This window comes from Lolium rigidum, unplaced genomic scaffold, assembly GCF_022539505.1.
Source record: "Lolium rigidum isolate FL_2022 unplaced genomic scaffold, APGP_CSIRO_Lrig_0.1 contig_70191_1, whole genome shotgun sequence".
Taxonomy (NCBI): domain Eukaryota; kingdom Viridiplantae; phylum Streptophyta; class Magnoliopsida; order Poales; family Poaceae; genus Lolium; species Lolium rigidum.
The window spans coordinates 3533-17493 of NW_025901442.1; the positions used below are offsets into that span (position 1 = coordinate 3533).

Here is a 13961-nt window from a genome sequence, read left to right on the forward strand (position 1 = left end):
TATATCAACATGGGATCAAAATCACCATGTGACCGGAGCAAGCATAATTTTATCATGTGCACCTAATTTGTATCATCATAGGACCAATGATCACTATGAGACCAAAGTAGGCTTTGGTTGATTATCCCGATTTGTATCTTCATGGGATTTCACCATGAGACCAAAACAAGGGATATATTAATTTGGGCAAGTTAGAGCAATATGTGCAATCCAATCAATATCTATTTTAGTTCTATTCTTGAATTGTATCACATGAGACCAAAGATCATCATGAGACCAAACAAGATATGAACTTGGTTCTATTCTTGAAGTGGATCCCACGAGATCAAAGATCATCATGAGACCAAACAAGATATGAACTTGGTTCTATTCTTGAAGTGCGGCGGTGTGCCTGTTCAGCGGGCGGGCAGCCATCGACATGTACTCGACAATGGGCAGCCGGCATCGCGTATGCATAGCAAGCAACCGACGGTGTGTATGAATGTGAGGATGAGGAGCAGCTAACGAGCGATGGCAGCGAGCAGCTATTAGCAATTGATCGGTGATCACCGATCGATCATTATGGGCAGCAGCGATGGACTGATGCGGTGGGATCTCGCGATGTGTATGGCGAAAAGATGATTAGCGAATGGTGATTAGCGATTGGTAATGTGTATGGCGGCAGCGATGGACTGCGATGGAGCGCCCGTGCGCCGCCTGGGAGCGTTGTTTGCTGATCCTTTTATAGGCAGCTGACGAGGGAAGTTTCCAGAGACGTGCATATCGCACACGTTCTGCACATCGTGGGCGACTGGGCGTCATGGCTGGTTTAAGATTTGGGCGTCAAGTTTCCTATCGTGGACTTGGTAAGCGATTGAAGCCAGCCAAGCATGCTATCTAGTAGCTGGTCGACCATATGGATTTTCGCCACTAATTCATGTATGTGTTAATTAGGTAGCTAAGACGGGCTCTTAGTCCTTTGCATACATACACATGGACTACCTTTTTTTCTTAGCCATTGTATGGGCTTCGGCACACTGTTGGCTTTTCTCTTCTATGAGTTGCTGTCAGGTAGACCGTAGCATTGTTATTTCCATGAGTTAATTATAGTTATGTGATGGCGCCGGCTAATCCATGCATGAACGATGATTAGCAGCTTCACGTAGCCTTTCTTTCTTTGTGCGTGGCATCTTTTCTTCTAGTCAATACCGTAGGCTTTGCCTTTCATGCATACGTAGAGTAGACTTGGCCTAGCTAAACTATGATGGCTGATTATTTGACCATTGTATGTTAACTAGATAGTTTGGTGTGCAAATAATTTATCTTTAATAGCCACTATACATCTTTTATGTCCACCGATATATGTTCGGACCGTATTTATATAGGGTTGCAGGAATGACGTCGACATATATCCCGCAATTGAGTATTTCGATGTCGCCATGCATGGCAGCGAGAATTCTGGAAAATATATATTAGTACACCCAGCCTACATTTATCTCGTTGTTGAATTTGTACCAGAGGTCGATTTCTTCTGAAATAATGGGATGGCCCTTGATGAGAATTTGACTTGACATAATAATTCTCTCTCAATAGTTTGTGTGTTGAATAATTTTCCTTCTATTCATTATATAGTAAGAAACAATTCTTTTTCTAATGATTTATAATTTAAGACAAAATCGGTGTCAACAAGCTCCTGCCACTGCCATGTTGTACAAAGCCTCCCTTGGATCTCCTGGAGGTGGCCTGGATGCAAGGATAAAGGCTTGTGTCGCCATATACCCAGCTTCTAGTGTCTTAGGGATAATATTCCCTCTTGTGTCTATCGACATAAAAGACATGTCGAGATTTTGAACCAGGTACTCTCTTTCTCCTTCAGGTATGTGTTGCAATCTGGACCTTGCTCTGTTCCGAGCTTCTCTATGGCTATCTCCCGAGGTTCCAGATTGTCGACTTAGCTCGCCATCCGTCACGCTTGACGCGGAAGCTGCCTCCTTTCTTCGTTTAAAGCTTACGTCTGTTTTTCCAGTTCTCTTCCGGCTACGGCGAGTCTATATTGATAAGCTTGCAGTTCTTGGACTGTAGCAGTTGTCGTCATTGGTTCCGAGCTATCTAAAGCTTTCGCAGCTCTATCCCAGGCTGTTTGTGGAAGTTGAACTCTGACGCGTGGTGTGGGCCCGACATATTTAGTGCCCATACCTCTCCTTAGATCTGAGGGATCGACATAAGGATTGCCCAAATCGTCGAAAGCCTCCGATGTTTCCTCTTGATCGCGGCTTGCGTCTCCAATGGCAAAAACTTGATGATATTTTGGAGTTTTTACTTTGCTTGGTTCGGTGACACCATCATAGAGTTTGGTGAAGACCTTCCCAATAGAGGTGGATTTGTCGATGAAGTCGAAGCTGTCAGTGTCGCTTGAATCATCGCTTATATAAGAGTCCGCCGATGATTCGAAGGACATGTCGCTGAAGATTCTGGCGAGTTTTTCACTTTCCCTGCTGTCAATGAAACGTGGCGACGAAATCTCCTTATCGCTGGACTCGACGGATGATACTGAGTTTGAGAGATCAGAACCACCCGACGAAAATCCCGACGAGATTGGAACTTCGAGACGATACACTCCTTCTTTCTCGACGCGGAAATCGAATTTTCCAAACGTCATCTTCATTGGCTCCTCCAGATACGCATATGCATCCAAACGGGAGGGCGGGCGAGGAACAAAATCAACAAGACCAGTTTCGATCTGTTTACCTCTGTCCATGATGTTGCTTGCTACTGATGAAGTCGACGATCTTGAACGTGCCATCGAGATCAGCTCCTTGTTGCCTCTAATTCCCACAGGCGGCGCCAATTGACAAGGTATTAACTTTTCAATGCCTATGGATTGTAGGCTAGGGTTTAGTTGGAAGTAGAGGGCAAGTAGATCTCGAAGGTTTCAGCCGAAAAGTACTCGACGATTATGAAAACTAGGGTTTGTAGACAATGATTCGATGATCATCTGCGTCCCTCGACTCCCCCTTATATAGGAGGCGGAGCCGAGGGATTCGTGCTGTACAAGTTACAAAGTCCGGGAAGGTTTCAAACTCATCCCGTAAGATTACAAATAAGACTTTCTATTACAACTCTAACTTTCCTTAATAACATCTTGGGCTTCCGAATCTTCTTATTCTTCGAGTAGTGGGCCTTCAATAAACCCCGGGTACTATCTTCGGCAGGCCCATTAGGGATGCCTATGTCACTCTACGAGGGGGACGGCGAGATGATCGTCAAGGTGTTCGACGACACAGCCTGCCGCAGGCACTACCACACCGGCGAATCCGGCTCGGACACCGATAGTTAGAACTTAGAGTGTTCTTTCTTTGCAGCGAATCTGGCTACGGGCCAGACGAAACCAGTAGTCGAGGTTTCTGGATGTTCTTACTCGGTAGAACCAACAAGGGCACCGTCTCCTCCCGCTGGATTTTCCAGTTTGGGTGATTGGGTGTGCCTCGAATGTTCTTTCTTGGCAGCGAACATACGGAAATCAACACAACTGGCTTCTTTTTTTTAAAAAAATATATTTGTGTCGACCATGGTTCAAACTATGTGTTTGTCTAAACCATGTTCCAAACTATGTGTTAGTTTGTGTAAATCATGTTTCAAAATGTAATATTTGAAACTATGTTTAAATGCGGAAGAGGGAAAAAAAGAAAAAGAAAAAATGCGTCGCCCCGCTGGAGCAGCCCCCAGACGCAAACGGACGCGCGGACAAAAACGGTTATTTTAGCGTCCGCAGCGCGACGCAAATGGACGCTCGCGGACATTAAAATGAGTCGCGCCGATGCCCTTAGGCTGGTGCCAATGCCTCACCTCACTCTAGCCTGCCACGTCAGCTTTTTTCCTCATTCTCACCCCACTCTCACCCCACTCTCACCCCACGGTGCCAGTGCACAGGCTATAGTGCCAGCTCTCACTTCTCTCTCCTCCACATCACCATTTCTTTTTCAGATTAAGTTATTTCACTCGAATTTTTGTAGACATTCAAAATAATGCAAGAAAATTATTTTATTGAACTAAAAATGTTACCGATTACATAATAATTAATAAAATTGCATAATAAATTTTAAAAATTACATAATAAATAAAAATTCTACTCCTCTTCCTCTTCTTCCTGCTCCTCCTCCTCGTCGTCATCATCTTCCAGACCAAGCTCTTTTTCCACCATCTTGATGGCCTTCGCATGTTTGCGCTTTTTCGCTTCGTTCATGTCGTCGGTTGATCGGTCTTTCATTTTGTTCCATTGCTTGAATAGCTTAGCCTTCACTAAACCCTTCATCATGTTCGTCATCGCGAAGGATTTACTTCCTACCTCACTGCTTGATGAGGATTCCTTCCCCTTCCTCCGACCCTTACGTGCCGCGGCCTTGGCCCTATCGCGGCCCGGTGGACGCTCCTCCTCCGTCGTCGCCTCGCTAGAGCTGTACTCACCAGAAACTCCTAGACGGCTTCTCTTGGAAGTGGACTCGGTTCCACTACCAGGACCATGTTGTCCTTTCCACTTCGCTTCATTGAGAACAGCTTGCCACCAGTGGTGCCGTCTGAACGGCTGAGTCACTCTTTTGTCATTCGCGTACCTCTCCATTGCCGCCTTCATGACCATATCATCGTCTGCTCCACTCTGACGTAACGCTGATTCTTGGATGTGGTATGAATTGAACAGGGACACCTCCTTGGAGTTAAAAAGCCAAGCATTAACCTACCCCGAAATAGATATTGTTAGTGAAAAATCCAAGCAAGAACCAACCCCAAAATAAATATGTGATGGGTAAGTAAAGTATCAATTTTTCCTCTTCCGCAATGATCCGGTCAAGCCTCTTTGCACGCGGTGGTACGATTGTTTCCGCCGCATTGGACTCGGAGCTTGGAGCGGGAGCTTCGGAAGGTGGTGGGGGTACGGACCATATGGCGCGTATGGATACGGAGGTGGAGGGTATGAACCGTACGAAGGTGGTGGGTACGGAGGTACGAGTGCCACTCCCGCTACCCGTAGGTGGAGCATTTGGAGGTGGTTGGGGGTATGGATACGGAGGCGGAGGGTATGAACCATATGGCGCCGGGGTGGAGCGTATGGGCCATATGGCCCCGGAGGTGGTGTGCCGGAGGAGTATAAAACTCGGGGAAGCGGCGAAGAACCGACATTGGTGCGACGATGTGTCGGAGAGACACCATCTAGGTCTATTGGTGACCCGTCGGGCTGCAACAGATCCGTGAACGTGGTCAAATCTGGTAGAGTCCAACCGGACATGGTGAAGAAGATTTGAGAGAGGGAAGGTGATGAATGAGATGAAATGGGTGTGGAGTGAGTGAAACCATATGGGGGGTATTTATAGGGGGTGGGGATTACACCTGGGCATTTCTCGGGCCGGGCCGGGTTTCGGGCCAAGCCCGAAAAAGCCCGAACCTAAATTCCTAGGCCCGAACCCGGCCCGGCCCGACCTTCGGGCTTACAAATCGGGCCCGAACCCGGCCCGAACAGAGGAAAGCCCGGCCCGGCCCGACAAAGCCCGGCCCGAACTAGGCTTAGGTCGCGTTACCTGCAAGCCCGAGCCCGGCCCGGCTCGACGTTCGGGCTCGGAAATCAGGCCCGAACCCGGCCCGACATGCAAGCCCGACCCGGCCCGGCCCGGGATTTTCGGGCTGGGTCGGGCCGGGTCGTCCGGGCCGGGCTGCCCATGCCCAGATGTAGTGGGGATGAAATTTTAGGGTTTTTTGAACCAGCAACGGCTACCCCACGGTTAGCTGACGTGGACGAATCAGATCGCGCCACGTCAGCTAGCCATTAGACCCTATCGCCCGCCTCTCGCCCGCTCTCGCCCGCCTCTCGCCCGCATCTCGCCCGCCAGTCGCCCGCCCTCTCGCCCCCAGCGCTCTCGCCCCGCCTCGCCAACGCTGCCGCCCCGCTATCGCCCGCCTCTCACCTCCCTCTCGCCCCCAGCGCGGGCGGTAGCTGGGCGGTAGCGGGCGATAGCGCCGGGCGCCCGCGCCACCGCCCCGCACTCTCGTCTCGCTCCTCTCTCGCCCCGTCGCCGGCGATAGCGCCCCCACTACAGCCCGCGTTGGCACCAGCCTTAGCAACTAAACGAACTCACATTCATGTATGGACTTGGCCCATTGACAGTCCGAGTACTTTCAAAGGGTCTTTTTGTAAACGTACTTCAAAACGACCGTCGCCACTCCACCTGGTAAAGCTTCGCTGGAGAGCATGACTCGCGCCTTCCAACTGCTTCGCCGGCGCCGGCGTCTGCTCCTTCACCCCTTCCTCCAGAACAATCTTCTCCGCCTACATTGTGCCCTGGCGAACCACCCCGACCCGTATCCACGCCTCCCCGGCCACCGCGACTTCCGCCCCGCCAGCGACACGCCCGCCGGCCCCGCGGGGTTCGACGAAACGCCGCAGCGCGACGCTGTCGCCTACGCCGCCACGGTCGGCCTTCAACTGAGGCGTGGAGACCTCCCGCGCGCGGAGGAGCTGTTCCGCGCGGCGCCCAGATCCGCCCGCGGCCAGCATCTGGACGCCGTCATGCTGGACGGGTACGTGAAGGCCGGCCGGGTCGACCGCGCCCGCAGGCTGTTCGACGGAATGGCGGAGAAGAGTGTGATTGCGTGGACCAGCCTGGTCTCCGGGTACTGCCGCGCTGGGCGCGTCGACGAGGCGCGCGCTCTGTTCGACCTGATGCCGGCACGCAACGTGGTGTCCTGGACGGCGATGGTGCAGGGGTATGCACGCCGCGGGATGCTGAGGGAGGCGAGGGAGCTGTTCGACGCGATGCCAGAGAGGAACGTGGTTACCTGGACGGTCATGGTCAAGGCCTACGCTGACGGCGGTCGCGTCGGGGAGGCGATGGAGTTGTTCGACAGGATGCCTTGGAGGAACTCGTATTCCTGGACCGCCATGATCTCCGGTTTGCTCCGTGCTGGGAGGGTAGATGAAGCGGTCCATCTGTTCGAGAGGATGCAGCATAGGAACGTGGTTTCGTGGACTCTGATGGTCACCGGCTTGGCGCAGAACGGTTGTGTTTCAATGGCGAGAGAGTTTTTCGACAAAATGCCGAAAAACAAGGACACCGCGGCATGGAATGCGATGATCACTGCGTATGCCAATGATGGCCAGATGGATGAGGCTTGGAGACTGTTCGACTCAATGCCCGCAAAGGACCAGGTGAGCTGGAGTATCCTAATTGACGGCTATGTCAAGAGCGAACACAAGGACGTAGCCGTGTGTTTATTTCTTCTCATGCTCCGGTCAGGAGTATCTCCTAACAGCACTACATTAACCAGTGTCTTGGTTACATCGGAGAGCACAGTTGAAGTTGGGCAAATCCATGGCTTCGCCACCACACTAGGGCTCCTGTCTAAAACCTCCTTAGGAAACGCTCTGCTCACCATGTACTCGAGGAGTGGCGACCTGCCCTCTGCCTGGCAAGCTTTCAAGATATTACAGGGGAAGGATGCCATCACATGGACATCGATGATGCAAGCCTTCGCGAACCATGGCCGTGCCTCGTGCACGCTGCAGGCCTTCGCACAGATGCTGCAACACGGACATGACCCCAGCTCAACCACATTCACTGCCGCACTGTCAGCCTGCAGCCACGCCGGTCTCGTCGAGAAAGGCAAGGATATTTTTAGATTTATTCGCCACGCCTACGGGCTTGAGCCGACCATCGAGCACCGCACCTGCCTCGTCGACATCCTCGGCCGTGCAGGGCGCGTGAGGGAGGCCATGGAGGTTGTTGGTGCCGTGCCTCCGGAGATGCGCGACGAGGCCATCCTGAGGAGGCTGCTAGGGGCCTGCATAATGCACAATGAGGTGGACGCGGCGAGGGAGGTGGGAGAAGCTCTTGCCAAATCTGACGAGAACCCCTCAGGTTCAGGTTCAGGAGGCTACTACACTGTTCTGGCCAATGTTCTTGCATCGGGTGGACTGTGGGATGAAATGGCAGCAGCGTGGAGGGCCATGAAGGGGAGCAAGGTGAGGAAGACGCCTGGAATGAGCTGGATCGTGGTGGATGCGAGGAGTCATGTGTTCTTCTCTGGGGATCAGATGCATCCACAGTGTGCAGAGATATATGAGATGCTGGACGACACCCTTGTACCTCAAATAAAGAAGGATAATGGGAGCTGATGCAGTTGCAAAACATGCAGCGGATCTTGATGAACAAACTGGAAAAGTATGGAAAACTTGCTCAAGGCAACAGAATGTACTTTTGTAGTCCATTTCAAGTATAACAAGGGTTGACTTGTGTGTACTTTGCAGCTCATTTCAAGTACAACAAGTTATGAGAAGCTGCAGAAGCTTTGTTATGCCCACTACGATTTGAGGTTGAGAATCCATTAACAGGAGATGGATCATGAAGAGAGGTTATTTGATCCATTCTCCATGATTTTGATGCCACATTATTGGATGAAGAAAACCCGATGGATTGGCTAGAGAACTCAATGAGTGAAGCAAACCCTGTTCTAGATGGGGGAGATCACCCATCTCAGTTTGCTGTTGACGAAATAAATAAAATGGATGGGTGCTTGAATAGAAAGCAACGGAAGTTTGCAGCAAATAAAACAAAGGTCAGGAGGGTTTCCAGCCTTACAAAAATTGCTGGTTATAAGAAAGGCAAGAAGGCACTGCTGAATGAAGATGATGAATTTGCTGATACTAGCAGTGAGCTGATACTGGGAATGGGCTTTAATTTGGAAAAAAAAAGTGAAGAAGAAAGGAGTGGCATAGAGAAGAAGGAGAGATGGCTAAGAAGAGGGTGCCGGCGAAGAAGGCGGAGAAGGTGATGGAGTAGAAGAGGCCAAGGGTGATGAAGGGACACAAAATACAACTGAACGTTCAAAAAGAGAAGCAGCATAGACCTATATGGTTTCTATTATTAACAAACTGTTAGTAAGTGGATTATATTTATTGCGTTGCCTCCTTTGATTTATCTTTTTCTGAAATGAGGTTGTGATACTAATCAGAACTACTACTCAGGTTGCTGGTGGTGGAGCTGGGCAACTCAGACTATCCAAGAAGCTCTTGGTGGTTCCAAACAAATGCGAAAATGATCATTTGCAGGCTACAGGAATATGTGAAGCACCAGTGTGATGATGTGTGACAGTTATCACCTTTTTTAGCTTTCAAAGTTTCAACTAGTGTTAGAGCACAAGTTATTGTGCATTTTTCTCATCTCGTGTGAATCTTGCTCAGTTTTCTCTGCAGCGAATTATCAACCATCCTCTGTTTTTATGCTGTTACTGTTCAGTACGCTATCCCTCTGTTTTCGACAGAGTTTACATTGAAATTTCGACAGAGTTTTCATTGAAATTCCGAAGCATGTTTCAGTGCGAGATTTCCGAAATGCTTTCGCCGTGAAAGAAAAAGTTTGCCTGGTGAGGAAACATGACATGAACCAACTTAGGACAGTTCTGAAACTTATGCATTTGGATTTTTACGTCTTAGCTAGTTAGATTTAGATTGTGCTCTGTAATGCGAGTTGTCTTCTGATTATCATATACTTGCGTCTGCCTGAGCAGGCAGAGTCCATGTAGCAGTAGCTTGTTTGCTCAGATTGGCAAAGTTCAGCGACAGTTTGAAAAGTAGGCATGATACAATCTCGACCAGATGACACGAGTGTTTTGTCTTACGCAGGCACGACCGACTCCGGTCATTCGACGGATGCGGCGTACCGGATCACAATCTCTGCTTCCACGCCTGGATCGCCTGGGAGGATGCCTTCGTCGACGGTCGGAGCTGACACCGTCGTGATCATCTGCTCCTGCATGACGCTCTCTTCTCCCTGCATGTTCCCTGAACTTTGTATATCCAGTGAGTTTTGCCTGATTACCTGTGTACAGCCGTTGACTAGAGGTGGCCATGTCTCTGTCGCTGACTCTCTGTCTTGATTTTGAATACTAAGAAAATCTTCTTTCCCTCTCATCTAATCTCGCCGGTCTTCTCCCGATGCCATTCCCCCTGAAATTCTTATCTTCCCATCTCCTCCAATCCCGGACCACTCCCAAATTCTGACTTGTTTTCTGCTCCTGCTTGTACTCTACTCCTGAACTCCGGACTGTTCTGCTCCCCATGGCGGCGGCGGGCGAGCCGGAGGTGATCCGGGACAAGGCGGCGATGCGGGCGTGGTCGCGGCGCCGCCGCGCGGAGGGCAAGACGGTTGTGCTGGTGCCCACCATGGGCTTCCTCCACGAAGGCCACCTCTCGCTCGTCTCCGCGGCGGCCAACGCCTCCGCGGGGGCCCCCGTCGCCGTGGTCGTCTCCATCTACGTGAACCCCAGCCAGTTCGCGCCCACCGAGGACCTCGCCACCTACCCCTCCGACCTCGCCGGCGACCTCCGCAAGCTCGCCTCCACTGGCGCCGTCCACGCCGTCTTCAACCCCCCAGACCTCTACGTCCGCGGTACCTCCGGTTCCGGGCGCGCGGCTATCTCGGGTTCCTGCCTGGAGGAGGCGGCGGGGGGCCACGAGACCTGGATTCGGGTGGAGCGGCTGGAGGTGGGGCTGTGTGGGAGCAGCCGGCCGGTGTTCTTCCGTGGAGTGGCCACCGTGGTGTCCAAGCTGTTCAACGTCGTCGAGCCTGACGTCGCCGTCTTTGGGAAGAAGGATTATCAGCAGTGGCGTCTCATCTGCAGAATGGTAATTATTTCTTCTCCATTTGCAGTTTGCCGAAGAAACACTAACTTTATTCCTTGCAACGCCTGCTTTGAAGTAAACTACCTACTTACATTAGATTGTTATCATTATACGCGATTGGATCATCACAAAAAGTAGGCGGGAGACGATATTTGCTAGGGATTTGCTACTGAGAACTAACTTTGTGCTCAATTAACTCCTACACCATTTGATGTGCATTTTGATTCGTGCTAGTCATGAATTGCAACCTGAGTTGCAACTGAGATTCGATGACATCATCTGACTTAGAACGAAATTATTTCTCAGTCGACTGAGAAATAGTCACACCCTGTTTGTTAACAAGGTTTAGCGGTCAATATCTACATCCCCGGGCATGCTTAACAGGCGCTCCTCCCTATGTACTAATCATAGTATCACCAACGACAAGCCTGTTGAGGTCAACAAACACATCCCGATCACAGCCATGCCGGCAAAGGTCTGCATGCCGGTCCGGTCACCCTGCCAGGGGCGCCGGACAGTCCTCGTGTAATCTTGTGTCTAAACTACAGCTAGCGTCTAGTCTAATTTGGCTGACCTGGATGCCTTCATATAATCGGGCACAGGTTACAAGTGTTTGACTCCAGCACCTTACTTAACCGCTCAATGCAGGTACATACACAACTTTAACATAAATGATAAACAACCCACAATTCTGTGTACATTGTACAAAGAGCCTTGAAGTAAAACATTATCAAAGAGGAAGATAATTTCTCCTGTTCATCACATAATGAATGTCAATGTGCAAACTGCTCAGTGCAATTATTTGTTCTGTTCTCATCTTGTCATTGCCCTCTTCTCTCCATCTTTCAGCTTGATTTACATATCCTTGTTGGCCAATTAGATTTCCTTGCTGGACAGCTTGATACGTTCATTTGGACAATGCATAATTTATAATTTACATGGCAAGTACTTTTTGCTCCATTTGAATAATCATTTCAGTGGATGGTCTGATTTGATGCATAACTTGTCTGTTCTTGTTTCGATGCTTCAGGCCTCCGGTCACATTTATCAAATGCTAATTCTATTAGCTCACAGTATTTTCATTTGCTTCAGTTACTAGATATGCTCCTGTTGTTTTCAGGTTCGTGACCTTGACTTTGCCATAGAGATCATAGGATCAGAAATAGTGCGCGAAGCCGATGGTCTTGCCATGAGCTCTCGCAATGTGCACCTATCGCGTGAGGAAAGGGAGAAGGTTTCTTTTTTACTCAAACTCACAAATGGTTTTCACTGACTCCTGTAGGGTGCATTTACAAAAGACAGCAAGATTTATCAGTTTCATATCCTTTATGATTCTCTTATTATTATATAATGGGGCAATACGCAGAAAAACACTAGGAAGTCGATACATGTCATGAAACAAATGATTTTGATACTTTATATGAATGATTTATACACTGTCTATGATTGCTTTTATTTCTTTTGTAGGCGTTATCCATTAATAGATCATTGGTAAATGCTAGAAGTGCTGCATTGAAAAATAGCAACATTGCTAGCCAACATATGAAGAATCAAATAGCGCAGACACTGTCTGAAGCTGGTGGTCGGGTTGACTATGTTGAGGTAATATTGGAGCCTTTTTTCATATTTAAGTCCCGTGTTTTCCTTGAAGTATTTTTATTGAGTTCTCCATTATCTCAATATGATTTATTTACTATTGTGTCCTAATAGTTCTTTGATGAATTTTTTGTTTTAATATTTTTGCTGGTTGTCTCCTAGAGAACCTCTGAAATATTCATGTTATAGCCGTAGTTTGTAGTATTGGAAAGCCCAAATCCAACATGAATATTTTCTGGAACAACATACCACTGTTTAGATAAAAGTTCAAATTTGATTATTTTGCAAAAGTAATGCCATACTGAACATGGCATGTAAGCCTTTATGGTCAACTCATTAAAATTTGTATTGAGTTATCTTTCATCTCAGTTGTGAACCTTTTTCACCTTTTGTGGTAACACCGATGCTGGTTGTCTCCAGGTGAACCTTCGAAATCGACATAGTATACTTGTATATTTTGTACTCCCTCTGATCCATAATAAGTGTCGTGGTTTTAGTTGAACTAAAACCAGGAAGCTTATTAGGGATTGGAGGGCGTAGCATCAGACAGCAAAGTTCAGCATAATTATCATTTTTTTTTCCTTTTTAACAACAAACTGCTGATATGATATAAAGAATACCACCATAAGGGGCATCTCATTTTCTCAAGGACATTTTTACATCAATTGATTACAGTACTTTTTATTCGCATTGGAACTTTTATTGTCAATGCAGATCGTGGAGCAAGAAAGTCTGGTACCTGTGGATACCATCGATCGCCCCGTCGTCATCTGTGTTGCCGCATGGTTTGGAAAGGTTAGGCTGATCGACAATATCGAGATCCATCCGGGATTCTGAGGGTTCTACTAGGGCCTTGGAAATGTATTCTTTATCAAAATAAAGGACCATGTTGTACACTGCAAGTCTGTAACAGCCACATGCAGAGAACTTGTAGGGTACCTGCTATAACTTCCTCGGTATTTGTTTGAGTAATCAACGTCTTCGGCAGACTGAAGTTACTAGCTCCTGCTTTCCCGCCAAGGCACCGTGTTCAAGGTACTCAAAGTTCTTCCCCAGTGCTTTTCTTGAGTTTTGCCATGGCCTGACCTGGCAATATCACCCTTGGCCGGGCTCCTGACAAAGTGTCAAGCATGCAGGCATGGCTCGTCCCACACCAGCGATGACCTGCACCTACCGTCCCAGGCATCTGCATAGCCTATGGTGTGTTCGTGTCGATCTGCATCGGAGAAGGCACCACGCGGAAGATACTTGCGCTTGACACTGGTGCCAGCAACTTACTTACAGGTGATGTGCAAGCCGTGCCGATTGGTCAACACTTGAGCATGACATGTGTGTATCATTGTTTCACAAACATTATGCTTCTGTTTCCATTTGAGTATAAGATAAGTGCAGTTCCTCTTTGCCAGCACTTGAGGTTACTGGAACTCAAAATGACTCTAGCGAAATCGTATTTAGGAACTTGAGCACAGTATAGGCTAATAATGTTGGGAAAACCAGGCACACATTTTAACCTCTTAATTGGAGATTAGCACTCTTAAACGTGATCTGAAAATGCCGAGAGAAAACTAATGTAAACTTTAGTGCTCTCTCTGGTTCATATTAATTTACTCAACTTTGTCTAGATACAAACCTATCTAGTTAAGAAACACGTCTAGGTACATCCATATGTAGATAAAGTTGAGTCAATTAATTCGAATCGGGGGTGTATCACTATTTATTA

At 48.5% G+C, this 13961-nt stretch overlaps 2 protein-coding genes across 2 annotated transcripts; both read left to right on the plus strand.

Moving 5' to 3' along the window:
* The first annotated feature begins 6217 nt into the window (after window positions 1-6217).
* LOC124682191 (pentatricopeptide repeat-containing protein At2g35030, mitochondrial-like) lies at window positions 6218-8165 on the plus strand. Its single transcript, XM_047216930.1, has one exon. It carries the CDS (start codon window positions 6218-6220, stop codon window positions 8138-8140), a length of 1923 nt encoding a protein of 640 aa, XP_047072886.1. The 3' UTR covers window positions 8141-8165.
* A 1916-nt stretch (window positions 8166-10081) lies between these two features.
* On the plus strand, window positions 10082-13649 carry LOC124682193 (pantoate--beta-alanine ligase-like). Its single transcript, XM_047216932.1, has 4 exons — window positions 10082-10648; window positions 11766-11879; window positions 12113-12247; window positions 12956-13649. The coding sequence occupies exons 1-4, from the start codon at window positions 10082-10084 to the stop codon at window positions 13076-13078; spliced, it is 939 nt and encodes a 312-aa protein (XP_047072888.1). The 3' UTR covers window positions 13079-13649.
* Window positions 13650-13961: the final 312 nt, after the last annotated feature.

What these genes read in the sequence shown, in the direction of transcription:
- LOC124682191 (XM_047216930.1), top strand. Translation starts at nt 6,218, where the DNA reads ATGACTCGCGCCTTCCAACTGCTTCGCCGGCGCCGGCGTCTGCTCCTT.
- LOC124682193 (XM_047216932.1), top strand. Translation starts at nt 10,082, where the DNA reads ATGGCGGCGGCGGGCGAGCCGGAGGTGATCCGGGACAAGGCGGCGATG. An exon ending in GGCGTCTCATCTGCAGAATG is followed by an intron (nt 10,649 to 11,765) that starts GTAATTATTTCT and finishes TGTTGTTTTCAG; the next exon opens with GTTCGTGACCTTGACTTTGC. An exon ending in GTCGGGTTGACTATGTTGAG is followed by an intron (nt 12,248 to 12,955) that starts GTAATATTGGAG and finishes TTGTCAATGCAG; the next exon opens with ATCGTGGAGCAAGAAAGTCT.